The sequence below is a fragment of the Montipora foliosa genome, chromosome 8 (assembly GCF_036669935.1).
Source record: "Montipora foliosa isolate CH-2021 chromosome 8, ASM3666993v2, whole genome shotgun sequence".
Classification (NCBI taxonomy): domain Eukaryota; kingdom Metazoa; phylum Cnidaria; class Anthozoa; order Scleractinia; family Acroporidae; genus Montipora; species Montipora foliosa.
The window spans coordinates 46,714,396-46,736,895 of record NC_090876.1 but is presented as its reverse complement, the minus strand read 5'-3'; the positions used below and the strand labels follow the sequence as shown (position 1 = coordinate 46,736,895).

General features: G+C 40.0%; 1 protein-coding gene across 6 annotated transcripts in view; it reads left to right on the top strand.

Annotated features, from left to right (window-relative positions):
* Positions 1-22,500, top strand: part of LOC137967650 (NLR family CARD domain-containing protein 3-like) — a 308,047-nt gene that overhangs the window by 88,732 nt on the left and 196,815 nt on the right. For 5 of the 6 annotated variants that reach the window (XR_011116550.1, XR_011116551.1, XM_068814169.1 and 2 more), the window contains exons 7-10: positions 7,902-7,967; positions 8,097-8,138; positions 11,734-11,799; positions 11,941-11,982. Coding sequence is in view for 4 of the 6 variants with exons in the window: in XM_068814169.1 (XP_068670270.1) it covers positions 7,902-7,967; positions 8,097-8,138; positions 11,734-11,799; positions 11,941-11,982 (216 nt within the window). In the remaining 2 variants the exon portion in view is untranslated. The remainder of the gene's footprint in view (positions 1-7,901; positions 7,968-8,096; positions 8,139-11,733; positions 11,800-11,940; positions 11,983-22,500) is intronic. The other variant, XM_068814168.1, reaches the window with a different exon arrangement.

Here is a 22,500-nt window from a genome sequence, read left to right as displayed (position 1 = left end):
GAGGATGACCAAAGAAGACGTGGAAGAAGCAAGTGGAGAAGGAGAGCAAGAGTGTTGGTCTGGAGAAAAAGGACGCCATGAATCAAGCGAGTTGGAGAGTGGGAGTTAGAAAGATTACTGCTAAAGTGGGGTAAATCCGGCAACCCCCGTCTACGGGGATAAACCCGGATCAAAATTGGTTTGATGATGATAAGCCATATTGATAAGTTAACCAAGAAAATTTCTTCTGGTGGGGGCCATAAAACGAATCAGGCATCTTGTCCCCTATGGGTCCTTACATTCTATTAATTTTATCATGCCCTAGTACAACCGCATTTCAGCTACTGTAATATTGTTGGGGTAAACTGTGCAGAAACATTGCAGGACAAACTGCAAAAACTACAAAACAGAGAAGCCTGTGTCTTGACCTACTCTAAGTATGATGCTGATGTCAATAATTTATTTGAACTCCAAGCATGGAAAACCCTAGCCTCTCAAAGGCAAATTGAAAGTACAACAATGGTATTTAAGTCCTGAGTATCTTTGATTATCTTTGCTCGAAATTTGTCCATTGCGATTCTTGTTATTGTTTGAGAGAGACTGTGAATAAAGTAAAAATGTTCCACAACGGTGGAGCTGATATCAACAGTGTTCACCACCTAGTCATCGCAAAGATCAAGTTGCGGCTGTGTAGAGTTGAGAAGAACACAAACAGATTAAAGAAGCACAACACCGCCTAGCTCATAGTGCCTGAGGTAGCGCAGAATTTTAAAATTGAACTTCGAAACAGAATCAGCTGCCTGGCAGATGATGAGGCCAATAACATTGCTGATCATGCTCAATATGTGGAAAATGACTGGAAGAAGATCAAGCAAAGTTACCAAAAAACAGCTGAAAAGGTTCTGGGGTTTCAGTCAAGGTCAAACAAACCATGGATCAGTGCTGAAAGCTGGAAGATAATAGATGACAGGAGAGAGTTGAAAAGGAAAATGGACTCCACCAGGTCAGAAAGGGTCATGGAGCAGCTCAGATATGCATATTCAACCAAAAATAAAGAGGTGAAGAAACAACTCAAAAAAGGCAAGTCAGAATGACTGGGTAGAGAAGGTCGCCCAGAAAGCACAGAAAGCTGCAGAGAAGGGCCACCTTAAAACAGTTTATGATGCTACCAGGAATCTGTCAACCAAGAAGGGCAAGACCATGGATATGATAAAGAACAAAGAGGGAGTGCTGCTGACAAAACGGACGGACAAGACGGAATTCAAAAACGATGGAAGGAGTATTTCCTTGAAGTCTTGAATTATCCAGCACCTGAAGATACAGGAGAGTTTGATGGCAAGGGTGTGATCCCTGAATCTGTAACAATTATTATTGTATTGATGTTGATATTGATGTTGATGTACCAACAAAGGCTGAAATCTATGCAACCTTTAAGGAGATGAATTAAGATTGGAACTGCTGGGGGAGTTGATAGTTTGACCGTTGAGATTCTAAAGACAGACTTAGAAACATCCATGGATGTCTTATTTTACTTCTTGTGTAAGCTGTGGGAGCAAGAACAAATACCGGAGGATTGTGACGCGTCGGCCGACACACCACCGACACACGACCGACACGTCGGCCAACACACTACCGACACGTCGGCCGACACACTACCGACGCGTTGGCCGACACACTACCGACGCGTTGGCCGACACACTACCGACACGTTGGTCTAAACACTACCGTCACGTTGGGCGAAATACTTACTCTTTGAAATTTTGTTAGTTCTTTCAGTTGGAAGCAAGAACAACTCCATAAGGAACGACGAAAACACCATTGGCAAATAGCCGCCATTTTTAAAATGAAACACTAGTACCTAGGTCTGCTCGATGTTTTGGCAAGGGTCGGCTACCAAAGCGGGGAGTTAATTTGCAAGTCGACTAACATGCTTATTTTTCGTGCATTATAAAGGACTGGGAAGCTTAAACTCTTTATTGATCATTGACTTTTAATATGTGGTGGCATTATAAAGGACTGGGAAGCTTAAACTCTTTATTGATCATTGACTTTTAATATGTGGTGGCTCCTAAAGGAGCCGTTTGTAATTTCAATTTTACTGCAGTGGAAACTGTTCAGCGATGTCTTTCAGCAACTGCTCAAATGCTTGGTCTTTTCCGAAGTTCCGAAACCAGGTGAACTCATCCAAGTAGCTGGGTATGTATTCATACAGCGTACCACACATCCACTTCAACTTCTTCTTGACCAAAGCCCACACGCCTTCGATGGTATTGGTGTGTGCACCACTGTCGGGGTCAACAAAGTTCTTGGAATGATTTACTGATACATGGATATATCCAGGTTGGATATGTGTAGTGATGAGACGATGAACCAGGGTCTCTCTAGTTCGGTCGGGAACGCGGAAAAGCAGCACCTTCTGCGAACCTCGCTCCACCACGCCAAATACCCACGGACCTTCCGATACTCTCCCTCTCTTATACTTTCTCTTGGCACCAAACTTCGACTCGTCTATTTCCACGGTCTTCCCTAAGCCCCCAAGCTTAATTCCGGCATTCAGGACTTTGTTGGAACAGATTGTTCTTAGCTCACCCAGCGCACGGACCACAGTAGGCTTTGAAAGGCTCGTAAGTCGCGCGATTTTGCTTCCCGAAATCTGCATAGCCCAGAGGAACATCAGATGCAGCCAGGAACTTAACGTGATATTAGATCCCTCGAAGAAGGATCCCGACCTTATTGAAAGCCACGTTCGACATCGCTTATTCGTACAGCGCCACATGTATCCGTCTTTTACCCGTGTTGTCTCTGTAAGTTCCATCTTAGAACCACATCGGGAACACTGCTGACAGCTCGCTAAAATCTTTTGACTCACGCAGAAATTAAAAAGATTCTGAAAATTTCCCAGTATAACTAAAAGATCACGGAACTCCATGTCGTATAAAGTCGTGATCAAAATGCTAGAGAATAATGAACTTAGGATCAAGAGATTTCATTAGGATCGAACTTTCGTTAATTAAACCAATCACCGTTGCTTAAAAACAGCGAATCACAACGCTTCTTATTAAACCAATCAAAGTTAGGATCGAATTAAACCAATCACAACGCTTCTTATTGAACGAATGAAATGAAAGGAACATGTTATTTAATGTGACAACTCAATGTAGTTGATACCATTAGCATCTATTTGCAACTGTCAATACTCGATCATGTCTCAACGTCTAACTAAGTGTACTGTCTGCGGACAATCTGGTCATACGAGAATCCACTGTTTAGTGATGTGCGGTTCTTGTAGTGGCGACAGTCGTAAATGTGATTGCGAGCAGCCACCAGCTAAAAAACAGAAAACTAAAAAGGGGAGGAGATCCACCAGCTGCAACAAACCATGAAAGTGCTGCGAAGGTCGACCGCAATGACCTTACTGAAATCCATCGCCGATACGCAGCAGTGCTCTCCATTATGACCGAGAAAAAGTGTAGCCTGAACAACGCGTACAGACTCGCAGGCACAGCACGCAGCACGGTTAGAGACTTTCTGGGTATAGCGGAGCTGCGAATTGTAAATGAAGTAACATACGAGAGCACCCTCGAGAGGCTGGGAGACCCGAAACTTTCAGTTAAAAGGATCGAGCAGGAGTGCCGAAGGCAGCTGGGCGATCTGTTGCCGTTTGTGAAGCGACTTCGCATCGCGAAGAGGCTGTTGCCGATGGCTTTGGACGATGCCTTCTATTCCTAGAGGGTTTTGTCAACTTAAAAAAAAATGGCTCCTTTAGGAGCCACCAAGTTTGCAAAAGTCTATGACCAATTCAATTGCATTATGTTGTCCCCTTGTGCTCAAATATATTCTTGCCGCTTAATGATACTTCAAAGTCCTGCTTCCTTGCCGCATAATGATACTTCAAAGTCCCGCATGTCCAAATTCGCACCCTCTTAGAAGCCCTGTAATAATATATATAAATAGCTGATGATGACGAAGCCTCGGGCAACGAGTGAGAACTGGGTTCTAGTAACACTTGTCGTAATGGGAACTGGGTTCTAATATCACGAAATACAATATGGTAGTGAAAGTTTTCCGTCGAAGACAGTTCCGTTCAGTTTGAAAAAGGTACGTTTAGGTTTTCAACAGTTCAATAAGGCCCAAATGAGTCACCGACACGCCACCGACGCACCACCAACGCACCACCGACGCACCACCGACGCGTCTTGTATGTTATAAGTTTAAACAGCGGCCAACGCGTCGGCCGACAGTCGACCGTCAGTCGGCCGTCAGTCGGCCGACAGTCGGCCGACAGTCGGCCGACAGTCGGCCGACAGTCGGCCGACAGTCGGCCGACGCGTTGGCCGACGCGTTGGCCGACGCGTTGGTGGGATCGGATTCTTAAATTTTACCGATTGTTGTATGTCTGGGTTTCTTTTCCTACATGCTTTGTGGACTGGGTTATGAAAAAGACCACCAAGCATGGGAACATGGGCATCAGACGGCAGTTCAGCAACTTCCTAGAAGATCTTGACTTTGCCAATGACCTAGCCCTGATCTCTAGCAGCAGAAGTCATATCCAGACTAAAGTCAGCAACCTGGGACGTTATGCAAAAATGGCAGGCCTCCAGATAAACACAGCAAAGACCATGATAATATGCTGGAACAGCACCGCAGACAGAAAGGACCAGGTCAATCGAGAAGGACTGGAAGCGGTTTTGTTTTCAAATCAAGTGCGCTCTAGATGGCACAATTTTTCCCTGATTGTGTGATATGTGTGTGTTTCTTCTGCTTAACCATCTCAAATTTTTTCATGTACCTTATTAAAAGGGAATCATAATTTTTCTTGTGCGATTTGGAATAAATAAGCACTTGTAAATTATTTCAAAGACTACAGATTGAAATTTTGGTCGTCTTTGAAAAACTTTACCAGTGCTTATTTATTCCAAATTGCACTCAAAATCATGTGATTACCTATACTTAAATTTGTTTGGTTGTTTCATATGTTATATTTGTTATTCAAAGTTGCAAAAATATTTTGAGGCATCATATCACTGCTCCTCACAAAGGTGAGGAATTACATGTAATAGCTTAAGACAACTATTTTTATGGGCTTTCATGTTTAATACTTGTTTTTGTAACAAGCAAATGGCATAATATCTTCCCAAAAATAAAATGTGTGGAGACTAGAATCTTGCGTGAGGTCTCCCCATTAGAGCTACATTGTACATGTTGCAAGGCAAAGCTAAAAAAAGGGCTTGTCACAGATATTTAATCAGGACTTACATAATTCCTGCAAACACTTATCTCTCCTGCATGTCCTCTTGGGTGTTCTGGCCATGCCTATGTGTTACGGCAAGACTTCGCCAGGCTTATCAGCACCTTACAAGTGGGTATCGGTAGGAAACCCCAATTTTTTTTTTTTTTGGAAATCAACCAAGAGACAATTACTTTAAGATGCCTCCCTTGATCTGCCACTACTTTGTTGACTGACATTCTCAACTGTTTTAGGCTATCGGCTATCTTTAAGGTGTGTTGTGTTTATGGATTTAAGGAGGCTCGAAATAGTTTCTCCCTTTTCCAAACAAATAAACATATTCTGTCCTTAGATACAGTTAGGGCAATCATATCAAGAGGAAATTTGGCCAGGGTATTAAGTACCTATCGTAGATTTCTCACATTATGTTTTCCTCCAAAATAATGTTACCATGGCAACGATATTAGGCATTTCTTTGAGGCTTAAAATCAACATATGTGGTCCTTTTTGAAGAAACGGGACGGTGAAATTTTCCCATTCATCGTTACCAGATAATGTTAGAAATACCCTCTAAAATATTTAAAATTCAACAAAATCTGTAGGTCAGTTTTTCAGAAAAATAAGTTTTTTTGAATTGTCTCTAATTATTTTTTTCACATACAGAATTTTTTTAAATTTGAAAGACAAACGGTTTAAATTAATCTAAGCTAACATGCAAAAAATGAAAAAATTCACCGTGCAGAAGCAGAGATATAAACGAGTAAAGTTGCAAAATCATGAAAAATTAGGGGGTTACAAGATCAGCATTTACGCATGCGTCACCCGCTCATTCACATCCGCGCGCGAGTGGAGCTGCAGGTCAACACAAACGGATCTAAGTAACTATTAAACCGTTTAAGTAGAATTTTCGTAGTTTTCGTGAATAGGAGATGTCTATTTATATGCCATGTATATAGGAATTGGAAAAAGGTAAGCGAAATTAGCGGTATTTGTTTATTTTTGGTGACCCATTTAAATCATGAGCTGATGCAAGCAGCTTATGAATTGCGTGTGTGGCTTACGCGCGCGCGCTCAGCTGAAAACCCTTTAAGGTGACTTAAGGTCCCAGAGTAAGCCTACGGGCTGTAGACAGACTGAGTCATGCATTGATGTTTGCACAGGCTGTACCGGTTGGTTTGCTGACCATATCAGTTCGTTCTTATTGGAAATATGAGACCTGATTGAAAAACGATTGGATTATAAAATGTCCTCTAAATTGATTTGTCTCACTAACTGGCAGACTGAGTTTTACAGTGCTTACAATAAACCTATTATTATTATTATTATTATTATTATTATTATTTTTATTTTGGCATGTTACTGGCATGCATATGTACGGATGTACAGACAACAAGTCACAACATCCCTTGTGTCTACAGTCCTCAGGATGTACTCTTACTTAATTAAGTCCAGTGACACAAAATTTCAAAAGAAAAAAGTCAAACTCAGGAACAGTCTAAAGACAGTCTGTTATCACAACTATAAGGCAGTAGCCTCGCTAAGGCTCGCCAGCACCAGGGCTGCCATGCGGGAGGTCGTGAGTTCGACTCCGGCTGGACTAACACTCAGGGTCTCAAAATAACTCAGGAGAAAGTGCTGCCTTTGTAAATACATCTGCAAATGGTTAGACTTTCAAGTCTTCTCGGATAAGGATTATAAACTGTAGGCCCCGTCTCACAAATATCTTCCATGTTCATTTGTTCCCTGTGGGACTTTAAAGAACCCACACACTATTTGAGAAGAGTAGGGGATGAAGTTCCCGGTGTTGTGGCTGTCCTCTGTGAGTATATGGGTGGGTGGGTATAGCAGGTCCACATCAGCTGAATAGCATCCAAAACTTAGACCTGCTCAAACAACAAACAAACAAAATTTGTGGAATGTAAGATCGGAAGCATGCGCAGTCGAATGTGGTGTTATCATGTCTGTAATCCGGGGTATTGACACCCGTGATGACGTCACCTGCACGTGGAAGGGAATCTTACAACCTCACAGCCTTCGAGTCGAGTACTTTTCCAATGGGACGTCATTGATCATCATTGAACCGTACGGTGCGTGTTCAGTATTTGAACCTCTTACATTTGACCACCGAGTCAAATTTTTCTTCAACGTCTTCAACCGTTGAGCGAAGAGAAAATCACTTCTCGAGCTAGACCCCTTTGTTTATAAAGTAGTAACGCCTGCTACACAGGCTAAAGATATGCACACCTTTCTTCGCTCTTTTAACACTTTCACGGACATTTCCGGTACCCTCTTGCTTCAAAAATTTGCAGCTGTTTAAAAAAAAAAAGTACCAGTCACTGCTCCCAGTTTCCACGCCAGCACACACTTTCACACTGAAACTCCTAGTTTTATCTTAAGACATATGAGCATGTACATAATGAAGTAGAGTCTTGTGTCGAAATCTTGCCATAATTTAATCTGTACAGTGAAAGAAGTCAACTCTCTTTCTTTGAACTTTTCTCATGTCTAGTCCAGTTCACCCATCTTAATTGTTAAGAGACCGTAGAGTTCTCAAGGAAGAGATTATAATTATAGTTACTGTAAAGTACCTTCCCTGCCAGCCCTTTTCAGTGTTTGTATTAGTGTGCCCTTTATTAAAATGTGCTCTTTTATTCAATTGATTGATTAATTAATCCATGAATTTGTTTTGATTAAGGCATCCTGACAAAGAGGCTTAAAACAGATGAAGGAAGCAGCAAAGATACACTAAAACAGACACATGGTAAGTTGATGCATTTTATTGACTTATTGAATGGTAGGGGATGTAGCAAGAACCGTTTTGTTTTTTTTCCTGCAAAGCTACAGTGTATTTTCAAAGTTCGCTTAGTAACTGTGTCTTTTTTTCCTAAAGAAATGTCCAAGCATTTGAAGGAGAAGTTCAGTGAAATGGAAGGTAGGCGGACACATGTAAATGGCTGGTATTTCATGAGTTAAATAATTATTTATAAGTGTTTGTAACTTTTCAACTTCTGGCAAAGTTTCCAGTGATGTCTCCACTTAAGTTTTATACCCCTTTTGCGCTTGTTTCTTACACTGTACATTTCGTTGTTAGCAAATCGTTTCCTCTTTTTCTGCGCACTTCTGACACATAGGATTAGGTGACACATTTGCATTGTCAATCCTATTATTGACCTGGCCCCAGTTGTTCAAACAATGAATAGCGCTATCCACCGGATAAATCACTATCCAATGGATAAGTTTTATTATAACATAGCGTTCATGCTAGTCCAATCCAAATCCTATTAAGCGACTATTGTGTATTTCTCTTTATTAAAAACTGGCTCATTGTATAATGCAATTCGAGAGTTTTGATTGGCTAAGCCATCATGGGTTATGAGCCATTATACCATGATCTACCAACACGGCAAGCATATCCGTGATTTTTTGGGCCTTTTTCATTTTTATTTTACTCTAGTTTTCTATATTTTGGGGGCATTTTTAATAATTAACAATTATTCCACTCCCGCTTGTTGGATATGAGATGATTATAGCCAACTCGGCGCTACGCGCCTTGTTGGCTATCTATCATCTCATATCCAATGCGCGCTCATGGAATAATTGTTAAACATACACACGGCCGTGCGTATATAACATGACGTGTGCAGCTTCATTTTGGAACCAAAGTTTTCTTTGAGTTTTGCGAGTTCCCTTGTAGTTGGCAGTGAAAGAAGTGAAAAGAAGAACACAGAGAGGACCAGCCAAAATTTTCTCCCGGCATTGACTTTTTACCAAGCAGGGAAGCCAACTAGAACTGGGGGCAACGAAACCGAAGCACAACAGGCACGTTCAACACAAAAAATGCACAAAATTGTATTTGAAAGTCACTCATGAACAAGAACGAAAACGGCTTAAGTTGGTCTGTGGCAACTTTCAAAAGTAGAAATTCTTGTTTTTATCGTTGTTTTGTATAATTTCATTTGTTCAACCTGCCAAAAACAAGTTAACGACAAAAACAACTAAGTCGGAAAAGCGCGAAAAATATTAAATCCGAATTTCATTAAAAAAGGTACAGCTACACTGAAACATGGTCGAAAACATTAATCACGCTTTACCTATAAACTTAAAGGTATTACCGGGTTTTTTCTGAATTTAGCTTGGTGCAGTGCGAAAAAATGCAAGTTTCCTGGAGTCCGTCTTCAGCAACTGCACTATACATGGCAAAGTGAACTCAGCATCGTTCTCAACAATCCAAAAAATTTGTTTACTTGGGCATTTTGACTTTGTTTGTTGACATTTTTATCGAGTGCTTTGACTTTGTTTGCCAATGTTTTCTTTAACTGAATAAGCAAATCGTTTCAACATTTAGTTAAATGAATCGTTCTTGCTCAACTTTTTCTCAACTTACATGTACTTGTGGCATTATTTTAACCAGTCAATAGGTTCGTTTCTTTTCCCTCACCGTGAGTTGTGAGAACTTTAAAGTCAATATCAAATAAAACATGTTTTATCGCTCAAGTTGTTGTCGCTATGTTACAGAAGAATTGGTTCATGCTTTTAGCTGTGCATATATCGAGTTATGGATGCACTTGGGAGTTTGCTATGCACTCGAGAAGCTAGGCTGTAGCCTCATGCGACTCTTACGCTTCTCTTGTTCTTAGCAAACTCCTGCGTGCATCCATAACTTGATAATTATACGCACGCTAAGCGTGAACCAATTCTTAAGCGAAACCAATTCTTGGATTTCATATGACGTCACACTTTCAATGCATTGTTGTGTTTTGGGCAAGGGCTGAGCATCCCGATAGCGCGTGAGGTACGCTTTCTGGTGCCTTATTACACATACGACAGGACACATTACTCAACTGTGATATCTTAATCTTCTTAACTTGGTATAACTTCGTTGGTAGGAGCTGTTCATATAACTCATACATACCGGCCACAACATACGTTGGGCATGACGTCCATTCGCTTAGCCATGAGAAGCAGTTCTTAGTGCTCATGCTATCATCATTCCATCTTGCTGTATGCAGCTTTCCCTGCCATGCTTCATCACATACTGTCTTCAACAACTGTTCTTCGTACTTTGATCTCAGCAGTTGCTTTGCCTTTGTTGCAATCACCTCCTCTCCAGCAGCTTCACATACCGTTGGTTCCGGGTAGGCAAGCCTCAGCGTCAGTACAAGTTCTTCACTATACCTGAGGGCCTCTGTAATCAGTGACTGATATCCCAAAACAGCAGAACGCTCTTCAAACTCTCTCACCATTTTCATGCTAGGGTCACTGTTAGAGAACAATTTCATTGCTGCCTTAATCTTCGTGATCTTGTACCCTCCCTCTACTGACTGCAGGCCACGTCCGCCTTTCTTTCTCGACACGTACAATAGGGCGGTTGATGACGCTGGGTGTTTCCCTCTGTTTGTTACCATGATTTTCTGCGCTTCTCGATCAATCCTTCTTAGTTCTGTCAGCGGGCCAATGCTGCGTCCACATGGGGTACTTAAGGACTGCTACTGCACACTGATTAGAAGCAGCCACACGATTGGCATCTGATAGTGGACTCGACCAAATTACTGACAAACGTTGTAGATATGTCTTTTCAGCACACTCCAACATTCTCTTCTCTTCCTGACATACATTCTCTAGAATTCCGAGAAACTTGTACTGTGGATCTTCTCCCAGGGGTTGTACCACTACTGTATCGCTGACTTTTATTCCAGGCATCCCTTGTTTGATCACACCTCCTTTCATGTGGATTACATTGCACTTCTTGGGGTTTAGCTGTAGACCATTATCATTCATGCAACTGTTGGTGTTCTTCAATACGCAGCTGAGTTTACTTTCAGATTGAGCATAGACTTTTAAGTCATCAATGTACAGTACATCCGTTATCTTAGCGTTGATTGGTTTGGACCTCTTATACCCTCTGTCACTGCAAGTTTCCACGCCAAGGGATTTAAGCACAGCGTGAACAATCTGGGACACAGAGCTCCCCTTGTGGTAACCCTCTTATTATTGTGGTAACCCTATTATTATTATTATTATTATTATTATTATTATTATTATTATTATTATTATTATTATTATTATTATTTTGACATGTTACTGGCATGCACATGTACAGACAACAAGTCACAACATCCCTTGTGCCTGCAGTCCTCAGATCATGTACATGTACATTCCCAAAAAATCTCTGTCATTGGTAGATATCTCTTACATGCTATAAGTTTATCTTAAGTTAATTATGAGCATGTACATAATAAAGTAGAGTCTTGTGTCAAAATCTTGCCATAATTTAATCTGTTCAGTGAAAGAAGTCAATAATTGTTGAAGCTATGTCAACTCTCTTTCCATGAACTTTTCTCATGTCTAGTCCAGTTCACCCATCTTAATTATTAAGAGACCGTTGAGTTCTCAAGGAAGAGATATAGTTACTGTAAAGTATCTTTCATGTCAGCCTTTTTCAGTGTTCGTTTAGTGTGCCCTTTAATAAAATGTGCTCTTTTATTCAATTGATTGATTAATCGATTCATGGATTTGTTTTGATTAAGGCATCCTGACAAAGAGGCTTAAAACAGATGAAGGCAGCAGCAAAGATACTCTAAAAGAGAGACATGGTAAGTTCATGCATTTTTATTGACTTATTGAATGGTAGGGGATGTAGCAAGAACCGTAAGGTTTTCTTTTTTTTCCTGCAAAGGTATATATACGGTGTATTTTCAAAGTTCGCTTATTGACTGTCTCTTTTATTTCTAAAGAAATGTCCAAGCATTTGAAGGACAAGTTAAGTGAAATGGAAGGTAGGTGGACACATGTATATGGCTCGTATTTCATGAGTTAAATTAAGTGTTTGTAACTTTTCAACTTCTGGCAAAGTTTCCGGTCAGTGGATTTGTACTATCTCGTGATATCTCTACAGTTTTATACTGCTTTTGTGCTTGTTTCTTACATCTGACAAATGATTTCCTCCTTTTCTGCGCACTACTGACACATGATTAGGTGACACATTTGCATTGTCAATTCTATTATTGACCTGGCCCCAGTTGTTCAAACGATGGATAGCACTATCCACCGGATAAATCACTATCCAGTGGATAAGTATTAGCGAAAGCAATTGCGCTATCCACCTTTTGTACTGGTTTGTTCATATTGCCTTATCTTGTGCTTCAGTAAGGAGTCCTTCAGTTCAGTTCAGTTTCTTCCTTGAAGGTACCTCTTCTTAGCCAATCCTAAGGTTCTGGATCTTTCACATTTTTGCATCCCCCTGATGAACTGTCTGTGGAATGCCTTATTCCTCTACTTCATCATCATCATCATTTATTAAATTAATTTTATAAAAACAGAATTTATAATCTTATACAACCCGCAAATAGCAAAGCTAATCGGGGCGGATTGTATAATTTACAATAAAATTACATCAGTGTTTAATAAATAAATAAATAAATAAATAATAATAATAATAATAATAGAAATAGATATACACATATATTCACAGATAGCTAGAATTTACATAGAAGAGCAAGAACTATAATAATACACATAACATAAGAAATGAATAATAAGAGCTACTAGAGCTTAATTAATGATAATTAGTAATTTTTAACATTAACGTAGAGACATCAACATAATCATCCTCATTACCAAGTACCGCAAGCAAAAATTGATGAAGTTTATTTTTGAAGGGTTTTTTCCTAAGTTTACGCAGTTCAGGATTCAGGCAATTCCACAGCTTAGCTCCCAAAATGGAAAACGAATTAAGTTGAAGTCTTAGTCTTGATTTATTAACGTATAAATTACCAGCATCAGAAAATCTAGTGTTATATATATGAACGTCAGATGAACAAGTAAAAAGATCACAGATATTCTGAGGCGCAGAATTGGTAGATATGTCGTGCATAAGGGAACATACTGTTTCAAAATAAAGCATGTTGAGTGGTAAGACATCAGCAGAGACAAACAAAGGAATAGCATGAGATCTGTTACCAGCAAAGAACATTAGCCGAAAAGCTCGTTTTTGTAAGATAAAGACCTTCCTTAAATAGATCTGGGCAGCCTGGCCCCAGGCAGCAATTCCGTAGTATGTATATGGGAAGATCAGAGAACGGTAAATTTGGATTAAAGTATTCAGAGGGACAGAGTGCCTTAATCGCGATATAATTCCTACAACCCTGCTGATTTTAGAAGCAATGTAGTCAATATGATATTTCCAAGTTAAGTTTTTATCGATGAGAACGCCCAGGAACTTTACATAATCTTTGCATTCCAGAAACGTATCACAATTTGAGGCATTGTTGTATATCCTTATATTAATCTGATAATTAAGCTTCTTTTGTGATGGTCTAAAGATGACAAAATTTGACTTTTTTGCATTTATGGTCAGCTTGTTAGCATTCAACCAGTCACAGACTTTCTGCAACTCGATCTTGATTACATTTTCTAGTGACTTCAAATCCTTGTCAGCAAACAGCAGGTTTGTATCATCAGCAAATAAATAAAAAGAAAGCTTCTTAGAAGAATTATAAATATCATTAATATATATCAAGAAAAGTAGAGGGCCTAGAACAGAGCCTTGTGGGACCCCTGGTAACACATTTCTTTTAGATGATATTTGTTTATCAATTTGAGTAGTTTGGGCACGGCCATTTAAATAGGATGAAAACCATTCGTTTACTGGCCCCCTTATACCATAATGATATAGCTTGCTCAGAAGAATTGAGTGATCCACAGTATCAAAAGCCTTTTTGAAGTCGAGGAAAACACCGCAAGTAAACAATTTGTTATCCATATTGCTTTGTATCGAATTCACAATATCCAAAATTGCATGCTGAGTTGACATATTCTCACGAAAACCATACTGGCCATTGTACAGAAGTCCACTTAATTCGACATAAGATTTTAATCTATTATACATAACTTTCTCAAAGAGCCGATTGAATAGCGAAAGAAGAGAAATGGGACGGTAGTTACTTGGGTCCGTTTCATCGCCACCCTTGAAGATGGGAACAACTTTTGCGTGCTTTAATTTAGATGGATATTGTCCTGTTAAAACGGAATTATTCATTATATATGCCAATGGTCGAGAGAGTACACTACTGGAAGATTTCAATACGCGAACAGGACAAGAGTATAAGCCATGTGATTTGTTAGTAGGGAGAAGCAGAATTTCAGTTTCGAATTCCATGGGAGTGACTGGCGCGAAGAAGAATGAACTAGATGAATTAGCAGCAGGGAGATAATCACCGAAATGATGATTAGCAGGAGGAACAGATGCCGCAAGTGTTTGACCCACGGAAGAAAAGAATTCATTGAGCACATTAGGGCTCGTAACAATAGGCTTACATCTTCTTTTATTTCGGCCAATGAGATGATTAATCCCGATCCAAGTTTTTCTAACATTTGTCATATGATCATTGAAATATGAATGATAGTACGACTTCTTACTGCAGCGAACAAGTGTAAGTAATTTATTGCGATAGTGTTTATATTTTTCATAATTTCCAGATGCAAATAGAGAATTTTTTACCTGTATTGACTTACGTATCCCCCTAGTGATCCAGGGTTTAGAAAATTGCTTGGCTTTGCGCTTTGATAAAGGTCGAAGGGGCGCATGTTTGTTTACTATTTTGTTAACGCTGTTAAAGAATTTAGAAAAACCAGCATCTGCACTATCTCCACAGTTTCTCATGGCCAAATCCCAGTTGATCTCGGATAATTCTGAATGAATTTTTTCCTCCGTGTCTCTTGAAAATTTCCGATACATATTTCTTCGGGGTAACTCCTTTACTTTGAGAGACTTAATAATGCAAAATTGAGAATAATGATCGCTTATATCCGAGATTATATTACCGCTCGTGATTTCCCTACCGATTTGGTTCACGAAGATATTATCAATTAGAGTGGCTGACTTACTGTTGACCCTAGTTGGTTTATCAATTGTAGGAATAAAAGAAAAACTTTGCAGCGAAAGTAAGAAGTCTTTAGTAAAGTTGCAGGTTTCGGCATTGAGGAGGTTTATGTTGAAGTCTCCCATAACATAAATAGGCTTGCCAGATGTACTAAGTTTTTCTAAGGTTTCATCAAAATATGTCTGAAAGCTCTCAGGGGAGTTGTGCTGCCTATAAATTACACCACAGATAATGTTACTTTTCATTTCAAATTGTAATTCAACCCACAGGGCTTGAAAAGCGCGTGACGAGATTTTTTCAATGACTCTATACTTAACATTTTCATCAATAAACATTCCAACACCTCCAGCAGCAAGAGGTGTCGGGGCGAATTCAAAACCATAGCCAGAAATACTTGGATGATAATCAGACTGATCATTTTCAGTGATTCTAGTTTCAGTTATTCCTATAATATTAAAAGGATATCCAAGCTCATTAAGTAGATGAGTCTGCAGATTTTCAAAATTGCGCTTTAAGCTTCGAACATTCGTATGGAACAAGGAAAACAAATCATTGGTATCGTGAGAACTATTTTTCATCGCGTTAAAACTATGAGGCGAGAAATACCGACTGTGAATTTTTATATCTGCGAGATTTTGGTCCAGGTTGATATTACTAGCTGTGTTTAGACTGAATAAATCAAGGTCATGAAAACTGGAGAGCTTTTCTAGGTATTTTTTGGTTGGAAGAGAAGTAGTGTTGAAATTGTTAAATTGGCCGTGGAGCGGTACAAAATGGTTGACACCAAAATACGGTAACTCCCGAAACAGAAATCTTACAGTTTTCCGACATTCATCGTCTTTCATCGTCCGATGAAGTTATGAAAGGATACATGATAAGTCAGCCAAGCCTTGTTAAATCAGCAATGTCTCGTATCTTCAATGCTCGGGAGCTGCCGTCTTTCCGTAAATAAACGCAAGAGTTTTTAGTCCAACAAAATTGATAGTTGTTTTGCCCTTTGAATTTCTTCGCTTCGGTAAAGACGTATTGCATCTTCGGCGTCAAATGATCGAATATCCTGACAGATGAAAGAGATACCCCCTCGCCAAATCCCAAGGAGCTGGGGTCTGCCTTACATGCGTCGTTTCGACGATGAATCAGCTGCATTTCCATTCTTACCTTCTTGCTTTGTCTAGACTTGATTCGATATTCTTTCATCTTTAACAGCCCCCAGCAACCTCTCACTGCTAGCAAATACACTCTTAAAGTTATATGATGAAGAGCAGTGGGCCTAAGCAAGATCCTTGAGGGACGCCTTGACAGAGGGGAACTTCTGGAAAGACCACCATTTACAGACACTTGCTGGAACCGGTCAGATAAATACGATCTGAACCAAGAAAGGGCATTGCCCGTTACTCCGCAGTCAGACTCGAGACGCTGAATCAGCTTATCATTGTGTATCGTGGCAAATGCTGCATTTAAATCCAATAAAACAAGCAGGGTGACATGTTGTTGATTCATTGACATCAGGATGTCATTTTTTACTTAAGTAAAGCTGTTTCCGTGCTGTGTAGAGACTTGTACGCAGATTGCAGCAGGGAATGGCGCTCTGTGACTGTCAAATTCTCAGTGAAGTTATGGACACTCGCCCTTTCTGAGAGCTTGTATATATAAGTGAGATTGCTCACTGGATGGAAATTCTTATAGGCAATGTCCAAGTTATGCTTCTTAAGAGAAGGCAAGACAAGCACCTCTTTCCAGGTCCCAGCAAACTAGCCAGTATCAAAAGAAAGATTGACTAACTTGCTTATTACTGGCGGCAAAATGTCCAGCAACTGAACAACAATTGACCTTGGGACCGGGTCAAGCTGGCATGATTTTTTTAGGCACCTTGTCAGTGCGCATGCGCACTTGATCTTGCATCAGGGACTGCAAGCTGGTAAACCTTCCATCGGCGCATGCAGTATGCTCATCCGCGTGAGGAGGCGATTGAGACTACGCTGAGTGTATCCTCTCAATCTTCTGGACAAAGAAGTTGCCAAAATCATTGGCAAGCTCGTCAGGGTCGCCCAGAGGGAAAGAAACGTCCTTAGCATCACACAGCAAGGCCTTAGTAGATTGGAATTGCTTCCTCTGGTTAGAGTTGTTTTCTTGAATGTGACTGGTGTAATATTCACAACGGGCTTGATTCATGATGAATGTTGCATGGTTTTTCTTCGCCTTAAAAACACTAAGGTCATGTGCAGATTTAGATTTGCGCCAGATCCTCTCGGCCTTTTGTCTAGCCCGTATGGCAGCCTTCATCTGACTGTTAAACCAGGGAACATGCTTCTTAGTTTTCAGAGGTGCGTGTTTGTCAAGAATGGCCTGGAGAGCGGAGTTGTAGCAGCTGGCCATTTCATCCACATCTGTGAATTCCTTGGTACACAGATCAGAATCCCTGAGATCAGCACGCAATGCATCCATGTCAATAGCCTTCAGCTGTCTGTATTTGATCTCCTTCACAACAGCTGGCGGTTTTACAGACTTCAAGGGACAAAGTACTGCAGCATGGTCAGATATAAACCGGTCAATGTCTGGCGCACTCTTGATGACGTCATCATATTCCCTGGTGATGACCAAATCCAGGGTGTGGCCTTCCTCATGTGTCAAACCCTTCACATGCTGCTTTAAACCCATAGATACAAGCAAATCCAGAAACTCGCAAGAGTTGGGTTCATTTGTATCATGTACATGGGTGTTCAAGTCCCCAGTCACACTTAACGGCTCAGGCACTAATTAATATGATGGATTCCAGATACGTAGCAAACACGTCCATAAACGTTTTCAGAGTCACTGGATGCTGAGCAGAATACGGTGGGCGATAAATACCGTAATAGACGGCCTAGCCTGGAAAGCATTCATACTTAGGCTCCATTCTGAGAACTCAAATGAGGTTTTCTCTCCGGCATCAATTTTCTTACATGTAACTCCAATTTTCTCTCTGAAGAGCAGTCCTGTTCCGCCTCCTTTGCGTCCTGATCGATTATGGTGGATAAAGTCATGCGTGCCAGGCGGCATTTATTCACGTTTTGCCGCAGTGTCATTAGCATTGAGCCAAGTCTCAGTAAGAGCAAACAGATCAGCACAAGATGAATAAATATAGTCCAGTAAATCAGCAGACTTGAATTTTACCGACCGAACATTCACCGAGCACAGTGTTGGTTTAACTGTACAGTCATTAACCGCGGCAGACGACAAAGGTTGGTCAGTAACAATGGGATTGTTTTCATTGCGACTACGATAGTTGTCAAATAATTCGTCCTGTGAAGGAATATGCAAATGACCACCATTTTCTAAGTCCCCATATCTTCCCCAGCAATAAAACGATCTTGAGTAGAATTAACTTGCCGTGAAGCCCTCGATAGTTGTAATAAGTGTTCTCTTCCTTTGGCCAGCTCTACAGCCACAACGCGTAGGTCTTTCTCTTGAAATACCAGTCTCAGTCATTGTTCGCCATAGAGTTGAGTTAAGCGGTTTGGTGAGAGAAACCGATGACAAAACACTACACAGTGCCGATCTTGAGTAAGTGAGCGCCATCAGAAGTGCATTCAAATAAATAGCTGCACTATAACTTAAGGTAGCAGGAGATAAAAGTGAAAAATTACAGAGACCCTAAATGTCATGATTGTGCTGCCTGTGAGGCGCACATTCACTGTTCTCAGCTAAGCTAGGTTGAGGTCACCAATCCAGATACTAAACCCGCTGGAGAGCACTTAACTTCAGTGAACTTTTGTCTTCTTTTTACCAGTGAATGTTAAGTATCGTGAATTCTGGGTTCTGAATTCCTGAGTCCAGATTGCCGATTCTACAATCATAGACAAAAGTAGTTGGGAAGGTTATGTAAATGAACCACACCAGAGCTGTATTTCAACCTGCTTCTGTTAAAGCTCAAAAGAAATAGTTTCACTTTCTCTTACGTATCCCCCCTCCCCCCTATTCAATGTTGGAAGGTAAGTCAACAATTTTCCACTGAAACCATTCAGTTTTGCACAACATTGAAGGAGGGGGGAGGGGAGAGAAGCAATAAAGACTTCAAAAGTGCTAACCTTCCCAACAGTTTTGTCTAGGATTGTATGAGAGTAGGAAATCTGCTTTGAACGCTTATAACTCTCGTAGTATTTGACATGTGGCTTCCATTTGTTATTCTGGACACGTTCTTATAATGCACTTTCCAATGGATAAATAAAATCTCACAATACTGAAATTTGGTTAAAATCATCGTTTTATGATTTGGATTTCAGACTTGCGTGACGCTTCACAACGTTACTCCAAAATCCGTTCTGTTGGGGATGTGTTTACTAAGAATGCCATAAGTGCCATAAAAAATACATTTTTGTTGTTTGATGTTTCATATTCGTTAAAAGATAGCTTTCTTTTTGGAGGACGTTGGAAGAATGCCAAAAACTGTTTTATTTCGATCGATTTAGCAAGAAATGGTGCGAGCAGTGCGAGAGTACTTACATTACTTCCGACATCACTCCCAACATTACTCCATTTTCGAAGCCTGAAATAATGCCTTTACAGCACAGCTACAGATAAATTATTGAAACTGGAGTGTAAAGGGTTTCAAAGGAAATAGTAGTAGGACTTTGCATGGTCCTGTCAGCTTTATTTTAGATAAACTGCAACATTACTCCATAAAGAGAGCTTAAACTGAAATAATGCATCTAATTAACCTTTGTGTATACATGGTTTCAATGGAGTAATGTTGAAAATAAGTAGATACAATAACTTTTGTCCATAATCAGAAATACAGTGTACGTATTCCAGTATGCTTTACATATAACTACGTCATTGTTGCAAAATATCACATTCATTGGGCATATATTTCGCATTTTCTTATGGAGTAATGTCATGGAGTAATGTTCACATACATGTTTACTGTTCCCAAAATAGGTCAATGATTGACAGGCCATCCTAATCACGCTACTGGTGCAAAAAAAATAATCACTGTTAATTTACGTATTTAATGTGACTCTCTTTGAAATGCACACATTACGTTTTAAAAGGCGCTGTTCTCAACTTGGCAAAGTGCAACTGACGTCCGCCATTGTAAGAGTTTAGTCCGTGAACTCGTTTGACCTTTCAAGACCAGCTTTTTGGCTTTAATTAACTATCATTTAGTTCCCTCCCCTTTCTGTTCATTTATGAAGGAATTTTCATCATGTTATTTGCTCTACAATTTAATACCATTGAGACACTAATGCAACAGGACGTCCTAACACATGTATGAAGTTGAAAACTTGCCCTATTTTTAACCAGATCAACGCCTAAAATTCACGATAACATGGCAAAAAGCAGTTAAATGTTAATGCAAGCGCTAATTGTGTTTGTTTTTCAAAGGCACTGTAAACGCTAAGAAAAAAGTCGTCTTTCCAATTTAAGACCACGCCCAGAATTTCCAGACAATCATAGACAAAAGTAGTTGGGAAGGTTATGTAAATGAACCACACCAGAGCTGTATTTCAACCTGCTTCTGTTAAAGCTCAAAAGAAATAGTTTCACTTTCTCTTACGTATCCCCCCTCCCCCCTATTCAATGTTGGAAGGTAAGTCAACAATTTTCCACTGAAACCATTCAGTTTTGCACAACATTGAAGGAGGGGGGAGGGGAGAGAAGCAATAAAGACTTCAAAAGTGCTAACCTTCCCAACAGTTTTGTCTAGGATTGTAGATTCCAGATTTATTTTTCTGGTTTATGGGGTTTGAAGCAGGGGGTCGTTTGGGTTTAACACCCGGGCAAAGTATTGGGAAGGCTGCTGGGCCTTCTCTCCTAGGGGGCTTTGGGGCATGTTCCCCCAGAAAAGTGTGAAATTCTTAAGTTGCAGAAATGTGTTTTCCTGCATTCTGAAGCCCAAAGCCATGTTCTTCGACCACAGAAAAATTATAGCTTTATAATGCAGAAAAACACAGACAATTTCATGATTTGATATTAATATCCACAAGAAAATTAGTTCATGAATGTGACACAAAAAGAATCATTTTGGCCTTTTCTCAGCTAGAGGCAATTTGGCTCGCGAAGAGAAATAATCGCCGATCGACCGCGGTTTTTTCTGGGCTCCCATAGACCCATATCACTCAATGTCCAAACAAAAGATTTTGCCCGTCGAACCTCTCATTCAATGTGAGGCTGGACGGGCAAAGACAATGCAAAGACAAAGCCTTTATTCCGCAAGGACTCCAAAATGGCCGCCGAGTGATAAAGGTGAATAGCAAAACATGCAACATTGGGACATTTCAGGTAGGCCTTTATGGAGCGATTCGTTCTGAGTTGAGTTGAGTTGAGTTGAGTTGAATTGAACTCATCTTACGAAATTGTGACATTTTGACAACAGAAGACAGATCAAGTAAAGGAGAAAACTGTATTTTTTAAATCAGTCGTTGTATTAAAAAACCCCAGTCCGTTGAGATGTTGAAAGCAGCCGGGCAAAGTCATGTCCACAGCCGCTTAGTTTTCCCGGTGCCCGTTCCCTTAATAAAACGCCTCCTCTGACTTTACCTTTCCTTTCCTATGGTTTGCTGCGTGGGTGCAAGCTGCCAAAACCCATTTAAACAAATAGTAATCTTACAATAATGTGCTCTACTTTTAATGTAATTTTTGTGAGGCTAGAACCCATCTGCTGTTCCCTTCTTTATTTCTTCTTCACTTGAATCAACATAAAACCAGATTTTCCTCCTCTGGTAACTTTTATGTCAAAACCTCAAGACTAAATCACAGTCAAGGGTCTTTTACGACGTAAGGTGCTTAACTTTGGAACTCACTCCAGAATGAAGTCTGTAAATTATCAAAGCACGCATTTGAAAAACGCATTGCATGAGAGGATGAGGATGACTATGTTGAAGCGTCCATTTATTAATGAAAACTCAAAGCTTAAATATTTAACCTCAAATTTTCTACTTTTCTCAGTGTGCGTTAGTACTAGCTCTGTGAGTTCTTATCATTTCCTGAAAAGTTCCCAATTTATAAATGTTTTTTCGGTTTCTATCACTACACCTAGTATATTTGTTTCCTTTAAGTTGTAATATCATTGTGTCTTTGTATTTGCAATTTTCTATTTTCAGATAGCCTGTAGTTTATTCACTTTTTAGTTTATTTAAAATATTCTGAGTCAATGTATTTAATTTATGACTGCTGTGCCTCTGTAATTCCGCCCACGTCTATTAGCTTTTGCTACTTGCGGGCAGAACTGCACTTTAATTTATCATAAATTATGAATAAATTTGAATTGAATTATCCTCTATCCCGTATTCAAAGCAGAGCTTGTGCCTGCCTGTCTCGCCATGGTATTTTCATCCAGCATCCCACCCTAAAAATGTTTCTTATCCCCTATTCCACCTCGATTTTAATACTCAATTCCTACATCCCGCCAAACCAATGTTGGGCAATTGCATC